This window comes from Amphiprion ocellaris, chromosome 12 (genome assembly GCF_022539595.1).
Source record: "Amphiprion ocellaris isolate individual 3 ecotype Okinawa chromosome 12, ASM2253959v1, whole genome shotgun sequence".
Taxonomy (NCBI): domain Eukaryota; kingdom Metazoa; phylum Chordata; class Actinopteri; family Pomacentridae; genus Amphiprion; species Amphiprion ocellaris.
The window spans coordinates 7,444,231-7,462,365 of NC_072777.1; the positions used below are offsets into that span (position 1 = coordinate 7,444,231).

The 18,135-nt window shown below is 39.0% G+C and overlaps 2 protein-coding genes across 2 annotated transcripts in view; both read left to right on the plus strand.

Moving 5' to 3' along the window:
- The window catches only part of pex7 (peroxisomal biogenesis factor 7), a 76,918-nt gene extending 72,926 nt beyond the window's left edge, over positions 1 to 3,992 (plus strand). The window contains exon 11 of the mRNA XM_035950635.2: positions 2,254 to 3,992. Within this exon, the coding sequence (XP_035806528.2) occupies positions 2,254 to 2,337 (84 nt within the window). The 3' untranslated portion in view covers positions 2,338 to 3,992. The remainder of the gene's footprint in view (positions 1 to 2,253) is intronic.
- Positions 3,993 to 4,133: 141 nt separating this feature from the next.
- The window catches only part of slc35d3 (solute carrier family 35 member D3), a 31,753-nt gene continuing 17,751 nt past the window's right edge, over positions 4,134 to 18,135 (plus strand). The window contains exons 1-2 of the mRNA XM_023275534.3: positions 4,134 to 10,986; positions 14,145 to 14,355. Of these exons, the coding sequence (XP_023131302.2) occupies positions 10,762 to 10,986; positions 14,145 to 14,355 (436 nt within the window). The 5' untranslated portion in view covers positions 4,134 to 10,761. The remainder of the gene's footprint in view (positions 10,987 to 14,144; positions 14,356 to 18,135) is intronic.

Below are 18,135 nucleotides of genomic sequence, written 5' to 3' on the forward strand. Positions count from 1 at the left end.
AGATACCCATTTTCCATTGGATTTGGGTCATTTTTGACCCATGTTATACATCAAAGGGTTACGAAAACACAGCCAAGAGTATGTTCTGTGTTTTTGTGGCCACTGCTGGAAAGGAAAGATTGAAGGAAGAAGGAAAAGGAGAAAACAGATGGAAAAAGACAGATTTTACTCTGTAGAGTGGAGACCTGCAACCATCTCTCCAAACACCTTTGTTCCAGACCTGATAATGGATGTTAATTCGAGGGGCACGCTTTGATGCGAGTGTGTCTGAGAGGAGACGGAGAACTGATCGTCTTATTCTTTGTGAGTGTCCACACTTCACCTGCAGCAGCGAGACAATGCAGGAATTCAGGTTATTTCAGCGCATTTTCATCTACCTCTCACCTACCCAGAGACTTTTTGTTCTCCTGCAGCAGTAAACATTCAGCCCATTTCGCTGTAAAGCACAATTTCAGTGAATTCTGGGGTCTTTACCTCTAATTGAAGTCCCACAGGTACAAGCACTGCAAGATGAAGCAGTTAGGTTTTCTGTCTGTATCTTTGACACACAAATGATGCCGAGTTAGAAGGTGGCAGAGAGAGAAGTGGGTGGGGTGGTGGAGTTGGGGTTACAATGTTCCCTTTAGTTCCTGATGATTTATCTCAATATTCAAGAAAGAATTTTTATTGAAATTAACTTGTTTTCAGTTGCAAGTTGTTAAAAATGTGGAAAATGCTGGGAAAAAACTCTTAAGTTTCAGACCAAACAACAATATCTGGTACTGAAAACCCACCTCAAAAGTTTCAGATCCTTCAGAAAGCACTATGAAATGTATGTAAAAGATGTACATAGCAGTTTTTTAGAGTTCGAGTTTGTTTTTTTTCCATCACCATGTTGGTCTTTTGCAGCTGGACTTAACAGATGAGTGGTTGATCTGACTGGAGAACCTGAGGGCACTGTAATATGGTGGCATCCTATAATATCGGACTTCTTTTTGCAACTCAGAATAGTCGCCCCCTGCTGGCTTTTAGAAAGAAGAAAGACACTTTGGCATTGGCTTCGCTTTTCAGACCCACAGGCTACTCATATTTTATATGCAGTCTTCATTTAGACCAAGGTTTGTGATGGATTGGTCCTTTCGTGGGAAGGTTTCTAACTGAGTGAAATGACCCAGATGTATCAAAGTGGCGGCCATGATAGGATGCTGAACACGTTATTTAAATACTGAGGAAAGGTGCTTTAGTGCCTCCTTTCATGTCTCCTTTACAAATGGAAAAGACATAATGCCAGCTCATAATCGGCACCATCCGTTGCATGACTATGTAGCCTAGTGGAAGCGATTCTCTTTACACTGCCGTTGTTTTTTTATTTTTGTCCTCATGGATTCTCCTTCACATCTTAGCTTGACCTCATGACGTTTTCCGTAAAAGTTAAGGAAAGCTGTTTAGTAAAAGATACTGGAGAATGATGAGATGCATTTTTTTTTTGACTTTTCAACTGCAACCCAAGGTTCCCCTGGTGGGGATGTAGTTGGGGTAATTGTGTTGCTACAACACTGTGGTCGGACAGGTGATGATGAATGAAAATGGTGATAATTGACTGGTTGCTTCTGTACTCAGCTAATGATGTATTTCCGCATCATGTAAAGCACCAGTACTGCTTCCATTTTTCCAGTAATGTGATGTAAAACAATAGTTAAACCTGACATACAGTTCCCTGTGTTGTTTATTGGTAAGGTTTTCATCTTGTTCCTTAATGTCTGACAGCATCAGTTTGTTCCCATGCAATTAATTATTTGATGGATGAGCCATCAAGAATTTGAAAATAAAAATGCCGTCACATATTAACGGAATCTCAGCCATTATCTTTAACTGTCTTGTTTTGTTCAACTGTGATGTGTGCCAAAGAAAAGCAGAAAATCCTCTTGTTTTAGAGTCTGGAAACAGAATATTTAGCAATGTTTCATTGTTGTTTCTTTAAAAAGTGCTGAAAACACTAGCAAAAAGATTTGTTATGTTTCTGTTGATCAATTAATTGAATAATAATTTTATCTATATGATGCTCACACTGACAACTGGACAAGCTGTTCCAAAGCAGTGTGTGCCATCAGGTGAATTATTCCAGGTGTATTTTTTGTGTTTTGCATGTTTGAATAAGGATTATATGCAGTGTTTTAAAAAGGGGTAATTTGTTAAAGATGCTCTTGAGCCATGTGCTGAACCCTGCAGCCCTCACATGTGTCTCACAGCATGTGTTTGGTTGTTTGCCCACAGGTGGTTGACTGTTCCTGGGATGAGACGGTGAAGATCTACACACCGGCCTGCCTGTCTGCTGCAACACACAGTACAACACCTTAAAGCACACACACACTTATTCTGGTGTACTTCAGAGGACATTGTATTTAATGAATGTACCATAACTGGTACCTACCTAACCCCTGCACTTACTATTACATTTGATGATGACATTGTTCTATTTCTAGACGGAAAATTTATACTAAGTCTCAGAAAACCTTGGTAGCTGGACAGTTATGGCGCATGATAGGGATGTCATGAGAACCAACACTGCTAAACGGAATAATAAAAACATGGCATAATTTCATGTGTTTCCATGGTAACATAGATAGTGACGATGATACTTTACAATAGCAGCAGCTTGTGAAAAGGCAATGCCAAATTGTTTGTGTCCTTTACACACACAATGTCCACTGATGGTAATATTTTAAATATTAGTTTACATAGGCTAATGCAGTGCGTCTTGTTTAGGCTAACATAGTGGCTAACGTGATCTTGTTTAGGCCAATGTTGTTGCAAACGTAGCAGCTAATATTTTCTTGTTTCGGCTAACACTACATCTGAAAATACCTTGTTTAGGTTAACATAGAGGCTAACTATATGTAGTTTACGCTAATGCAGCTGCTAATGTTATCTTGCTTAGACAATTGTAGTGGCTAACATCTTGTATAGGGTAATGCAGCAGCTAATGTTATCTTGTCTGGGCCCATATTGTGGCTAACGTTATCCTTTTTAGGCTAACATAGCAGCTAATGTTATCTTCTTTTACCTAACATGAGCTGGTGCTGCTCATAATTTAACAATCTAACTTACCATTTAGTTGGTATAGTATATGTTGAAATGGCACATTAGTCTGAATACTTTTGAGGTTATTTTTGTTTTGAATTTAGTGTTGAAAGCAATGGAATTTCAAAGGTTGACCTCTGAAATTGACCACCAAATTTCTGGTACCATGACATCCCTAAATGCTCAAACTTCCTCTGTGGGAATTCAGATGAGGATCTTTGTTGCGTCACAGTCCCTCTTTCTCGTCCTGTTTCCCAGCTACCTCCTCACCGCAAATGCCAAAAAAGAGCAAAACAACATTTTCCCTGTGTTATTACCAGATACAGTCAACACAAAGTAAAACACAGACATGTACAGTATGCGCACACAGATGCTTATCAGCTGCGCTCAGAGTGCATTTTCATCTAACTTTCATATCGAAACGAGTTGAATAACAAACCCTGAGGATCCAAACACGTGTTTGCAGTGTGGAGATAAAGTGAGCTTGTTATCAGATTTAAAACCTGGCACCAGTGTGACGCAGAATATAAATTCTTCGATTATCTAATAACATTGGTTTTCTAATTCTGACCAATAGGAGATAAGAGAATTTAGTGTAAGACCTGGAGGGTATTGTGATGCATCACAATGTCATACATGTATGACATGAGTCCTCACTGACATTATTGTATATAATTCAAACTGTGATGCTCTGAATCAGGATGTTTTACAGTCAGTGTGATGACCATGTAATTATGCATTTCTGTTTTATCTCTGTGATATTCAGGTAATCTTAAGAGCAAATGTCAATTGTGACTAATTTAAATTTTTACATGGTACCAATGTAGATATGCCTATACATGATGATGAACACAAATTGTATGTGCAGTGCCTTCAATAAAGTAGCAAATGTCAGTGTTACACAGTAACAGAGGCATTTGCTATAATAGTGACACTGTCATATTCATTTTAGCTTCAGAAAGCAAACACTCCTAAATAATGCAATGTGACGGAGAATAAACTGCATTAGCACAGAGGTCACAAGTAAAACACTATTAACTCATAAAACTAGACTTTTTTTCTACACAGGGACAAAAGAACCCTATAAAATCATGTCAGCATTGTAAAAATTATTTGGCACATTTGTAATCTCTTAATGGAAAGTTCTAAAAATGTTTAAATAACAAATGAAAAGAGGACAAATAACAGTCACTGTGGGAAGCTGATGTGAACATTGTATCAACGCTATCGGAGAGCTACAGATAAAAGTTGAAATACAGTTTGGACAGACCATAAATCAACCTTCACTCTTATGCTGTGCTGAATGGTGCATTTCAGAACGATTTATATTGTTGTTCTGACTTCTATTCTACTTACTGATGAATTACTCAATAATCACTGTAATGTTGTAGCTGGTAGGTGGAGCTAATTTTACCCACTTTAAGTACGATTATGTAGCTTAAACAATGAAAATATATCTGAATATGTATTAGCTTTATTCAAAATGCTGTGACGATTAATCGATCAACAACCGTTTTGATAACTGAATAATCAGTTTAGGTATTTTTAAGAAAAAATGCACAGTTCATAGTGTTTCTCGCTGCTAATATGAGCATTTGTAGCTGTTTTTGGTTGCACATGACAGTAAATTGATTACCTTTGGATGACCAACAGAACATTTAGAGGGTTAAGTGGTTATCAGTCATTGCTCCATGAAATAAAACCATCTGATCTAAGGTAATGAATATGAACTTCATTTTAGGAAATGTGTTAAAAGTCTGACTGTGTCTATGCACTAAATATTAAAATATTTGGCTGCAAGACTAAAATATGCATCAATCTCATATAATGTTGACTCCCCTTTTGTGGAGTTAAACAATGAGAACAAATGCAGACAAAAAAAAAAAAGAAGAAAAAAAAAAAAAAAAGTCTGACTGTGTCAACAGCAGGTGTTACACTGTGGGCTGCATCATAATCCTAGTATTTTAGCCTGTATCTATTTAAAATTTTGAAAATATAGTATGTTGAATCAGCTGTTAATAACTATTTTTTGTTGTCTACTGTGAAATATGTTGGACTCTATCACTAAATTACCATTTTTCAGTGTAAAGATTGAAGAAATCTAAAAAATTTAGTTATTCTCAGGCAGCATCTGAAGCAGTTCCAGTTCCCTTTAGTCTGTTCTATGTAATATTAACTATCTGGACCTTCAAAATGCAAAACATTACATTTCAATTACCAGATAAGGTCTGTTTTTCCGTTTGAATGCGGCCCTCCTTCATATAAATCTGCAGCATCTTTTAGACCTTTTACATTTTCGGCGAGTTTCATGGACAGACAGAAAATGTGCAAACTCTGTGTGAGGAAAATGTACAAAAACATGTCTTGCAGGGCCTCTGGGTAATGTAGTCCTTTGAGTGTTTGAGGATATTTTAATTGTTCTGTTTCCGATAATTTACTAGTAATCATTAGAACTAAACTGCTCAGAAAAAGAAGAAAAAAGTGAGCATATGTGTTTGCAGCATACAGACCAGCTGAACATTCCAACATGCTTGACGGTGTCACGTGCTGCTCACACTTTTGCACACATTGCACTTACTGACTTGACATTACGTTTCCTCATTCATTCACCACGATTATGTGCAACATATTAATTTGGAAATCCATATTGACAATAGATTCAGGCCTGTTCCATTCCGTGTTTTCAGTCAAATTACTCAGCCTAATCTATATTACCTATAGTTTGTGGAACAATGGATGCATACATTTGGGTTTTTTTTTTCCTTCACTCCCTCTCTGCAGAGCGAGAGAAGTCTTGGTCTAAATCCTCGGCCTGGTCTTAATCTCCCTACGTTTGAAAGCGTCTTCCTCTGTCGCTGCGTGTTAATTGGAAGCTAATGGTCTGCGCTCGATAAGGGAAGATCTCCCTCCCTCGTGGCCTGGAAACTGATTTTCTGATGAATTATTTCAATTAAAATATTGTCCAAGTCATTTCCACGCCTGTTATGACTGATGCTGATGTCTCTGTTTTTGATAAGGAGGAGGCTCACAGAAATAAAAATAAAAGATGTGTACTTCTCCACCATTGTGGCAAACATCCAAACATTTCTATCTGCAGAGAGAAAAGCTGCAGAGGTTTTCTTCTGAAGAGAAATCTTAATGCTGACAACAATCACTTGGACAATATTTGTCTTCCATGAAGAAATGGCTTCCTCAGTTTGGAGTGGAACAACTTCACCAGCCTGCACAGGAGCCTGAACTCAGCACCTTTGGGACAAGTCACAACTGATGGGATTGAATCTCTATAGCTGCTTCAACATCTGCTGGAAAGACTGAAGCATTGTGACGTTCGGTGATGTTTGGGAGCTCTTCATGGAAATCCAAATATCTAGACTTCATCACATTGGGACACATTCAGCATCTGAGTCCTGGACGCTGTCCAAATCCACTGTTTATCAAGTCCACAAGGGGACTGCGCAGAGATGCAGACTTCACCAGAAGTTGCGGTTTAAATCACCCAAAATCCCCCGTGATAATAAGTTTATAATCTGCAGTATGACAGGAAAACGGTGCATTTCATTTATGGTTTGTGGTTGATAAAGCTCATGCAAAAGGAAATTTGTTCTGTCCAGCTCTGTTATGGCTACTTGGAGAGGGAGCAGAAGTCTCCAGTGTCATTGCTAAAAGAACACATCAGATCAGCAACTTGAGTCCAGGCTGCTCACACACTTGATGAAAGCGATCATGTCACTAAATGTAGAATTTGGGCATTTGGATTCAGGTTTAGGAAACATTTCTGCAACGAGAAGACTTTGGACCAAGTGCCAATCTACAGGGCATCTTACCTTTGACTAGTGTTTGAAACAAGCTAGCAATTACTAAAAACTTTCCACACAAATGTAAGATAGGAGTGGCCCAGGCCGGGTGCCTGCTTTTTTGTTTTTACCATACAGTGTTGATCACTTGTTTGGTTAATTGCTGGATAATGTTTCAACAAAAAGGCCCTAAGATCTTAGTAAAAATCAATGGACATGTGAAGCCTGTGACCATTGAGTGAACTGACAGAAAATTAATTCACAACTAATTTATTCCTCAGTAAAGTCATTTATCTAGTTTCTGAAATGTGTGGATTTTCAGTTTGCCTTTATTTCATATTGGGGTAAACTGAGGATTTGGGAGGTGTTGGATCTGCACATCACCTCATCTTTGAAAAACTGTGACATTTTTTAATTTCCCACTTTTTAGAGATTAACTAATAAACGATGAAACATTGACAGAATTTTATAAATCATTAGTGTATATTCCTCCTGCTCAGTTGATGGTTTGAACTGATTTCACTCGTACTGAGCTGCGTCTTCTTCTTAACATGATTTTGCACTTAATATCTGTAAAATCTGCTGATTATTTAATCCCGCATCCATCCTGTACACTTCTCTTTGGATAAGCTCTGGCAACATATAAATCCTTTTATCTGTCACACCAATAAAGCAGATTTAAACTGAACTGAAATGAACTGAGAGAAGAGAGCGGGAGGCACTGACAGTTACAGATGTCCGAGTTTCTGCAGACTTTGTATCATCAGAATCAGCAGCAGCTGTCATCCAACCTGTTTTCCACCTACATCTAACTGGTAGTATGATAATGATATTTTTTCCTCCAAATACAACTCATGACTTTGTGACACCAAGGGAACCAAAATGCATCATGTAATCTGGAAGTTCAAGTTTGCAAGCAGAAGAAATAAACACTGAGCTACACAAGATGTTTCAGTGTATTTCTGTATGTGTTCATTCTTCACAGCCCACAGTTCAAAAAAGGGTCTGAAATCTTACAAATTCAAAAGGGTTGTCTCTCCAAGTTGTACTGAGGGTTTCTTTAAGATTTATATTATATTTTAAACTCATTGTATGATAGAAGGATTGTTTTTCGGCTAATCAAACCGGCAAAATACATTTACGACAGGATGACAATATTTGCAAAAGTTCTAATAAAGTTATGATGAATTTTTCTTTAATACTTAAGATGTTTTTTGTTTTTTATCAAATTAATAATAGAATTCAGGACTGAGTTTCCCAAAACTCTGCAGTTGTTTTGCATCTCTTTGTGGCTGATGGAAATAAGCACCTTGTTTATCTCTGTCAGTTGTTCTTTTTTCCTCTCAATTTCCATAGAACTCTTCGGTTGTTTTGCATCTCTTTGTAATTTTCTTTGCAACATGTAAACAACATGTAGTTTGTTTGTGACTCTTTGTAGTTGTTATTCACCTATTTGTTGTTGTTTTGCGCTTCTTTGTAGTTTTATTTCTATTTGTAGTTGTGTTACATTTCTGCGTAGTTTGTGTCTCTTTGTACTAGATTTGTGTGGCTTTGTTGTCCTCTCATGCTTCTTTGTAGTTTTACATTTCCTTGTTGTTGTTTCAAGCCTCTTTGTAGTTATTTCACACCTCTTTGTAGTTTTGTTTGTCTCTATGTAGTTGTTGTGCACATCTTTTTGTCTCGTTGCAGTACCAGTGAAAAAGGGGAGCCTTGTTTTTCTCGTCACCTTGTGTTTGGCTCTTAATTGTGTAGCTCTGAGGCAAACAGGTTGTGCTTTTTGAAGGGGGAAAATCACCTGTGCTCAACTTTAATCCCAGTTTTTAAAGATGTAGCGTGTGAGTCTGGCAAAAGATTGTTGATATTTAGCTGGTTAGTATATTTAAATAATTAGCTTTTGCCAGATTTGCTGTCTCTTCCCAAGTCAACACCATTTTATATAGTAACCGGTAGGTATGCAGACAATTAATCTCTTAAAAATCCTTTCAGCACAGGTATGAGTTCACAAAACGTGTATATTCAACATACAGGAATTCACCTTAATGGATTGACATAAACTGACAAAAAAATGTAAAATAAATCTTTCTTTGCAATGCATAACTGACGTTTACACACATCAGTATGCCGCCAAAACTAAGAATCCTCAGATGCTACATCTGGTCAATCTTGCTTTATGGATGCGAAACATGGACAATATCAAACAATATGCAGAAGAGGCTCCAGGCAACGGAAGTGTAGTTCCTACGAAGAACGCTAAAGATATCGCGGGTAGAAAGAAGAACCAATGAAGAGGTGCTTAAGAGAGCAAATGTGAAAAGAACAATGCTGGCAACCATCAGATTCAGAAGAATTAAATTCCTAGGCCATGTGATGAGAAGGAATAGTATAGAGAATCTTGCAATAACAGGCAAAATAGAAGGGAAGAAAGCAGAAGGATGCCAGAGAATGACATATATTGGCAGCATCAAAGATTGGTCAAAGACATCGAATGCCAACACTGTACTACATGCAATGCATGACAGAGAAAAGTGGAAAGGCATGGTCGTCAACGGGATTACACAAGACGCCTAAGAAGATGAATGTTTTTGGACTGTGGGAGGAAGCTGGAGAAAACATTCATGCACAGGAAGAACATGCAAACTCCATACAGAAAGATCCCAGGAACACCAGGACACAAACCAGGGATCTTCTAGTGAAAGTGCTAACCAAGCCACCGCCAAGTATCAAATATAAAACAAATATATGAGGACAGGAAATTCTGACTCACCATGTGAGATATCAAACTGTTCTGTAAATCTGGGTTTTGACTTGGGGTCACTAAGCCTTTTAAGGCCTGGTCACACTTTTGAGAGCTAGATCCATCAGCCATATTGTAAATTTGTAAATACAATTCCTGGGTCCATAGTAATCACAATCAAGGATTAGATCCTTCAGTTGTGTCAACAAATGTTTCACGTCACATATACTCTGATCGCAGCCTGTATGAGAGACATTAACACATGAGAAAACGATAAGAATGAACGAGTCCAAACAAACAAAAAATAAAAGCATCAATGGGAAGAGAGAGGATATGTCCACCCAGAGGGCAGCATCATCAACGTGCCTTCTTTCAATGACTTCCACGATATGGCAAATAAAGAACCGCCCCCCAACACACAAACACACCTCCCTCCCTCCCTCCCTCCCCTTTCCTCCCCCCCTCTCTCCCTCTCGGGTGCTCAGCCAAGAGGCGCTGCGGCAAAATGTCATATTTCACTGGCTGCGCTCTGAGAGGACGACCTCCCCTCTACTGTACACCTCCTGCACATCTGCTGCTGCGCTCCTACTGTACTCCACCGCAGCTTCCCTTCCTCCTGGGGGGTCACTTCTTCTACTTCTTCTTCCTCCGCTGCTGCTCCTCCGCGTCCCTCTGAGGTTTCTCCCTCCCCAGAGCCCAAGCGCAAAGAGAGGAAAAAAGTCATTCATGAAGATCTTCTGCAGGTGATAGTGACTGAGAGGAGACTGGAAGCAGAGATGACAGAGTTTGTGAAGGTTTTTGCTCCATGCAGCAGAGAAAAGTGAGTCTGAGCCGCAGTTTTAACTAAGAAGACAACCGAAGGGTCAGCACAACCGAACCAAGGATCTCCACGCCTCATGTCGTTACATTTTTATTATTTCGCATTTTTTACTTAAAGCTCCTGAATGCAGATTCCTTTTCCATCATTCGCGGTGCCAGCGTGGGCTTTTCACAGCCTCACGTCCTTCCTTGTTTCCCGTTTCTCCGTCCAGCAGCAGTGCGTCTCGGCTGTGCGTAAAAGCCAAACCTTCCCCATTCATCCGAAACCTCTCCGAACCAGGCTGTGAGTGGGATCACCGTCACCAAAAGTACTTTCTGTCCACTCCCTGGCTCTCTCTAAAGCAGCCCTGCACCATGGATGTGTTTAAGAGCCGGCTGCTGGGGATCTCTGTGGCCGTTGCGCACGGCATTTTCTCCGGTTCCCTGAACATCCTGCTGAAGTTCCTCATCACTAATTATAACTTCAGCTTCCTGACGCTCATCCAGTTCCTGACCAGCAGCACCGCGGCGCTCACACTGGAGACCCTGAGGCGGCTGGGAAAAGTCCAGATCCCACCGTTCAGCACGCAGCTCTCCAAGGTAAGAAAAAAAGTGACAAAAATGACCTTTCAGTGGTGCATTTTGGTGACTCTCCAACAGAAATCTCAAGACTTGTAGTGGAGCCTGTTTCATTTTAAAGTGTAAACCCTGCTTCTAGCTTGGAAACCGGTAAAATGAGGCTCAAAATATACACCAATATTTAAAAAACACAGAAATATAAAGGAAACAAATCAGATATGAAGTTCTGAAGTTCTGGTTCTTTTAAAATATACTTTGAAATGCTTAGATATTTTATTACAATATAAATATTTCCACTTTACTAAATGAAATAGAAATACATAACAGGCTAATAAACAGCGCAACTGTGTAATTTATTGTGTTTAAATTTAAAATATGAAGTAAAAACAGTGTTTTAAACCTCCTGACATTAATATCTTGCAGTTCTTAAGTCATGTTTTGAACGTTTAGCAGTAAAATTTGACTACAAACACTGTCAGAGTTGTGATTTTAGAAAAACTGATAGTGATTTTTTAAAAACCAAAAAGAGAAAGATTTCTTCATCATTAAAATATCAGTATGTGCAGCTAAAATGTACCTTCGAAATGCCCCAAACTAATTTCTGGCATCAACACTGACCTGAAGAACCCCACCTACCTTCTTCCAGTACTGCAGAACTGCCTGTTTACATTTGATTGGTTGATTGACGGACTGATTGACTGACTGGATAATTGACCGGCTGGCAGATCAGCAGGGTAGCCGACTGACTGATAGGATTCATTAACATTATTGGCAGGACTGTTTTCCAAAATCACTGCAGCCAAAATGATGCACGTCACAATCTGCACCTGACCGGAAGAGGACAGAAAGTTCTGTCATGAATTCATTAGAGCTGAACACATTCTTGAAATTGATTTCAGAACGTTTTAAAGAACATTTTCGGCATGTTTGGTGATGAGTTTGATAGTTTCAGAATGCTACGTTTGATTTATTTCTCTGCAGTGACAGCAGCACTGACTGGTGCAGTCTCTGTGTAAGTTGAGCACTAAAACAGCAATTCGTTTCAGTTCAAACAACCGCAGGTCCAGTTCTTCAGCTGTTTCCCTGACAATAAAATCTAATTAATACAACAGCAATAAAAGCATAATTAGTGCAAACAGACAGCGTTCAATGGGTGAAATTTCTGGTCAATATGTCGAGTGCTAAATGAACTGGCATCCTGCCAGATCTAATGAGGATAGACGTAGTCAAAAATCTTTTGGCCAAATGAGAGCAGTGTTTTTTGTAAACTTTCATGTAAAAATGGATTCTTTTATCTTTTCAATCACTAAAAACTTTATTCTTCCAGATATGAGATTATCACTTTAAGATTTGACAAATGCACAGAGAGGCCTCTGGGCTGCCACATGAAAGATCACTCATCCCTTCTGCATGAGCACAAGACACCCAGAGAGAAGCAGTTTGACATTTCTCTCTCATAATTTACATCACATTGTGGTCATTTTGCACCTCTTTGATGTGGTTTTATGTCTTGTAGTTGTATGTTTTGCCTCTCCAACTAAAACCAATGATGACGGTGACTCCACACGAAGCAGAGGCTCTGAATCAGGAGCCCTCTCAGACCTGTGGCTCCTGTGCTGGTTCCATTAGCCCAGTTCTGTAAATCATCCATACTTGTAGAAGAGAAAACAAGTATTTCTGGAATAAAATACAAATATTGGTTCAGGATCTTAACACATACTGAAGTTCTGCTGTGATGAGATGTACTGTAACACAACCAATGGAGGAACGTAAATAAAGTGCTGCATATTTTACTCGAGTATTTCCATGTTATGAGACTGTCTACTTCTACTGCACTACATTATAGAGGGAAATATTGGACTTTTTATGGCACAGCTGAAACAGTTTACTAAAGGCTAGTAACCAGTAAGGTGAATATTTAACTCTTCATGTTAGCAGTTGGTTTGGGGTTAGATTTATGGTAAGACAAGTAGTCAGTGAGCATTTATATGGACACGTTTTTGGCATAACCATTTTTTTTCTCTTTGTGATTAATCAACATGATTCTGATTTCAGAAACTTGAAAGCACGTGCAGTTACAAGAAACACTATTCAAACCTGAGTGTAGTGATATGCAGCTAACAACATTAGCATTGTCGCTAAGTGATACTATTTAGTTGAGCACCACCTAGAGTTTTAAATACCACCCAGATCAACATACAGTAAAAGGCCTCAGTGTTTCTGCTGTAATGTAAATCCAACTTTATCCAGATTTCTGAATGCTGCATTTCCTGGCTGCACAGGTTCGACAAAAGCTGAGTGACGTAACAGAAAAACAATAATGACAGTAAAAATGTCACTTTTACAGCAGCGAAGAAACTGAAGTTTCTTTAAATATAATTGGAAATTTTCGTGGGAGAAAGACTAGAATTGTTGGTCTATTCAAGTCTGTGCAATAGTCTCCATAGACTGTATGAAAAGATGGGTGTAGCCACTGTTATGTCACCCATTGGTTTGTGGAGTAACATTTGAGGCCTTGAGTTTGGCATTTGCCCATTGCCATCTTGGCCTTGGTCAGCTGACAGAGAGATAATGACCCTAAGCAGATAAGCACAGCAGTCTCACTCTAAGGTACACTCTGTTTTATCATCTATTTCCCTCTAAACTGAACCATCACTTACAAAATGAACATCATGCCGCATTAAGGAGACTTAAAACTATCGACTGATACCACAAACTTGTCATAAAAATGTTAACTAAGGTAACAAATTATTGTGGAAGTCGAATCATTTTCTCTTTCATTTCTATACACTTGGATTTCTCTTTACAACTACAGGACTCGCCCCCTGCTGGCTGTTAGCAGGAATGCAGGTTTAAGTCACTTTTGCGTTGCTTCACTTTCGGATGTCGAGGCTGCATCCATCACTTATGTGCAGTTTGTGAGTCTGTAGTGACCAATGCAAAACTTTATTCTTGGAGGCATCACATGCATCTACCCACAAAACACAGATGCTAGTAACATATGAGAAAGCAGATTTCTGTGTTCCACGTAAATATCACATCTCCAGTGTGCTCATACTCATGTAGATAAACACACACTGTGGTTGATCTGAAACAAGCAAGTGAGTCTCCAATCAGTGAAGATAAGTTCAAGTAATGCTCTCTTCAGTGACGATATGTGTGTGTGTCTGTCTGTGCAGGAGTTTGCCTCGGTGTGTATCCTCTCCACGCTGCAGTCCACTCTCACTCTGTGGTCCCTGCGAGGCCTCAGCCTGCCCATGTACGTCGTGTTCAAGCGCTGCCTGCCGCTCTTCACGCTCAGCATCGGAGTGTGTGTGCTGAGGAACGGCGTCCCGTCTGTGGGCGTGGTGATCGCCGTGCTCATCACCACCGGTGGAGCCGCACTGGCCGGTAAACACACATCCTCAGCGTACAGAACACACACTCACATCACCGTCTGTCCTGCCTCCAGAGTCGAGAGCTTTTCTGCGATTGTTCCGCAGCACCCAATGACTTCATTCGCAGCGGCTTTCCTGAAATGTGTGGGAACATTTGTGTCCATGTAATGTTCATTCAAAATTCCAGGGTGGGATGTTGTGCTGAGAACACATTAAGCATATGTTGGGATGTGCATTTATCATCTTTGAGAGTCTTGAAATATGTATTATTATTTTTACTATTATATGCAACCCCCTTTCTTGCATTTCATATGTTACTTCATTTTTGTTCATTTTGTTTTACTCCGCCAGCCAAAATATCTATCAGCTTAGGCAATCTATCATTTTATATATACATTTTATATATATTTCAGAAAGAAACCGTAGCTAGTAGCAATTACTGTAATGCTCAGACCGACCATATAAGGTTTGTGCCGCAAGAAATTGCCCAAATGTGCGTGTATAGTAGCATTCATGTATGTTAGCATGAGAAGCTAATGATAGCATCAGTCGAGGTGTGCTTATCTTTTGTAGGATCTTGTGTAGGGTCACATAATCAACCCTATTGTCCTGTTCTCATGTGCTTCTATATGGCAGTTGCCTGCATGAGCTAATAATGACAGTAAGTGCACAAAGAAAAAGACTATTTGGCCTACAGCAATCTGCTGAAAATAAAAACAGTGAGACATTGTGCCATCCTAGTGTGAGTATTAGTCTCAGCCCGGACACCCTCATAAAAACTGTCTGGCTGCACCTCTGCCTGCCATTAAAAACTACCACTAGAACCCCTGACTCTATGGAAAACCTGGACTTTCTTCCAAATGTTGAAGAAATTTTGTTTAGAACAATGTGACACATTTTCCATTCAAAGCCGTCAGTCTGCTCCTCTGTCAGTCTTCATCTATTCCCAAACTGATTTTTTAAACTGCTTAAACACTGAGCTAATAAGTGTTTGCAGTGTTTCTTAAACAGCCATAAACACAGTGAAATTCTCCTGGCCACCCCTGTGGTCACCTCAAATATAATACGCAGGTGGTTGTTCACTGAAACTCTTGTTTTCCAAGTTTCATTGAATGCAACTGTGTTATCTGAGTAAAAGTCAATAGATGGTGTAACACAGTCAGCTGCACAGAGCGCTGCCGGATGGCAGTCTGCGTCATGGCGAAGTTGGCAATTCTCACACTTTTGGCATGAGACACCCACTTTTAGACTGGCTCGTGCTCTTGCCCTGCCCTAACAGATCTCACTGCAAATGAAAGGAACCCTTCAAGTTCTTCATTTATGAAAAAAAGTGTGAATGTCAAGTTTTATCCACATTTCAGCATCAAAACTGCTCCATAAAAATCACATAGTGACCAGAAGACACAGTTTGTACTACTTTAGTTGATGAGGGTGCACACACACACCTCTCTAAAATCACAAAACACCTTTCATGCATGTTGAGTCTTGCCTCTTTTACTGATACTGTACTCTCCAGTGATGAATTTGATAAAATGTTAACAGGAGCTGAAATTTAATTTGTTGCCTCCAGCTATTTGTAGGAGTCTTTCCTCTGAGTTGCTTAAATACCTGCAGCATCAGACAGCAGCAGGATCCATGTGAGCGTCTTCAAGGAGAGGGAAATGTGTTCATGTTTGTACAGTATAACACAGCAGTGACTTCATTAAATGCTTATAACTATAAAAAAAATCCCCAACATGGAGACAGGATAGGTCAGCATCTAACAGGGAAGGATACTGTGTACTTTTCTTCACCTCAGACAGGTAAAAAGTAGCAGTTAAATTGTTTTTTTTTTTTTTTTTTTACTGTTGAATCTGAACTCCATCTTAGTTGTTTGGATATTTCCCTGTAAAAAAAAAAAAAAAAAAAAATCAGATTTGTTAGCTAAAGTCAAAATATTTTCACATTTTTTATTAGTAGTTAGATTAGTGTGTGCATGGACTACTACTTATAGAACATGACCCCTCTAATCATTAAAGTAATTACCAAAATATAGCTACAAGGGACAATAAAAACATTAATTTGACAAAACGCAGCTGTAGTTAGCTTATGTCACATGAACAGAGTTGTCAGTTTTTAAAATTAAAAATAAACTCTGGATATCTTGCCTATGTCCGAAGTTTTTCCACCTCAAACACTTGCAGCATCTCTTCTCTTGATCTATTTGAATGGCAGTCACCCAAATGTTGCTTGTACCTCCGTTAGTCTACGCACATCACAATGCTTTTAACCCTTTAAAGGGCACTCATTGAGATACTTTGAAATTCAAAATTTCAACCCTAGAGTGTTATTGGAGGATATAAGACGTTTTTACTTTTGTGACATTTTTCAAAATCTTTAATTTTCATGTTGAAATTCAACATCAATGAAGTTACCATATATGGTTCCTTAGTGGTTTAAAAAAAAAAAAGAAACATTCCAAGAAATGTATATGTCATCACTTAGCACAACTACTCAACTGTGAAATATGTGAGTTTCCCCAACTAACCATGGTTAGTTTTGACATTTCAACTGAATATATGGAAGAGGACCAAGTCACAAGTGCGTCTTTTTCCAACGTCGAAGAAAATAGAAAGTTTGATACGTTCCAGGCCTCTGCTGATTGGTCAGATGCCACGATGTCATGTTCTGTAATGTAGAGTGATGTTGGAAGATTGGCTGGGTGAAAACCACATGCTTCTCTGATCTCACTGAGAGGCAGATATTTAATGTGTGGGAAAGTGACCAAACAAGATCACTTGCCCCATAAAGGGTTAATATTAACTGCAAATAACCAAAGTATTTGATTCCTTAAATTTCAGATTCACATGCAACAACCTTAAAAAAGCTACAACAGAATGTCAAGATTCTTGGAATTCACTTCCAGCTTTTGGTTTTGGTGCAAGAGTTTTGTTAACCCCATTTGGTTGCCATTACGAAAAATTTCTGAAGACATCACTGGCATTCAAAACTATAATTTATTGATGTAGCGTCATTTTAAAACCAACAACAACCGTCATATAATCCACAGCTTTGAGCAGATCACTGAGCTAGCAGTTCTTTCTACACTCTGAGCAAAGAGACACACTTCCTTTCTTTGGAATAATGAACATTTTACTCTCGTCACTTATCAGATTGGTGCACTTTAATGTATTCTGTCATTTTGCAGCCTCCATCTGTGTTCATACATCACCGTATGCATAAGTTAGCATCTACCAACGAGCTCCATCAAGCAGCATTAGAGGCTGATCACGTTCAGCAACAGTAAAAATGGTTGACAAGAGCAGCTTATTGTCTGGGGGCAAGTGCTGCCTGAGAAGACACGCTTTAAGGGAAAAGTCCTTGAAATTAAAGTTGTGAAAAAGTCAGTTTGACAAGACTGGGGATGGATTTTTATCTGCTTCCCAAACAGCCATTGAGATAGACAGAGAAAAGCTAAGCTGATTATTAGATTTGAATCTAAGTGTCATTGCAATCGATGAGAAAACTCAAGAATTTGATCTTGCACAGTGTTAAATATTGTTTAGATTCATACAATGAGCATTATGTGAATATGAAGACTCCAAATACTATAGTTTCTACAACATGCACTCCTTTGCCATCTCAGTCTAATTTCCATTAGCCAAAGAAAATACAAAAGCAGATCCCTAATAACATTAATCTCCTATAAAAGTCCCAGTTTAGCCATTACAGTAATTTCTACATCTTATACAGATCATCTCTCCCAGGAGTAATCTTTGTTCTTCCATTACTGGTAATGAGCCTAAAGTCATAA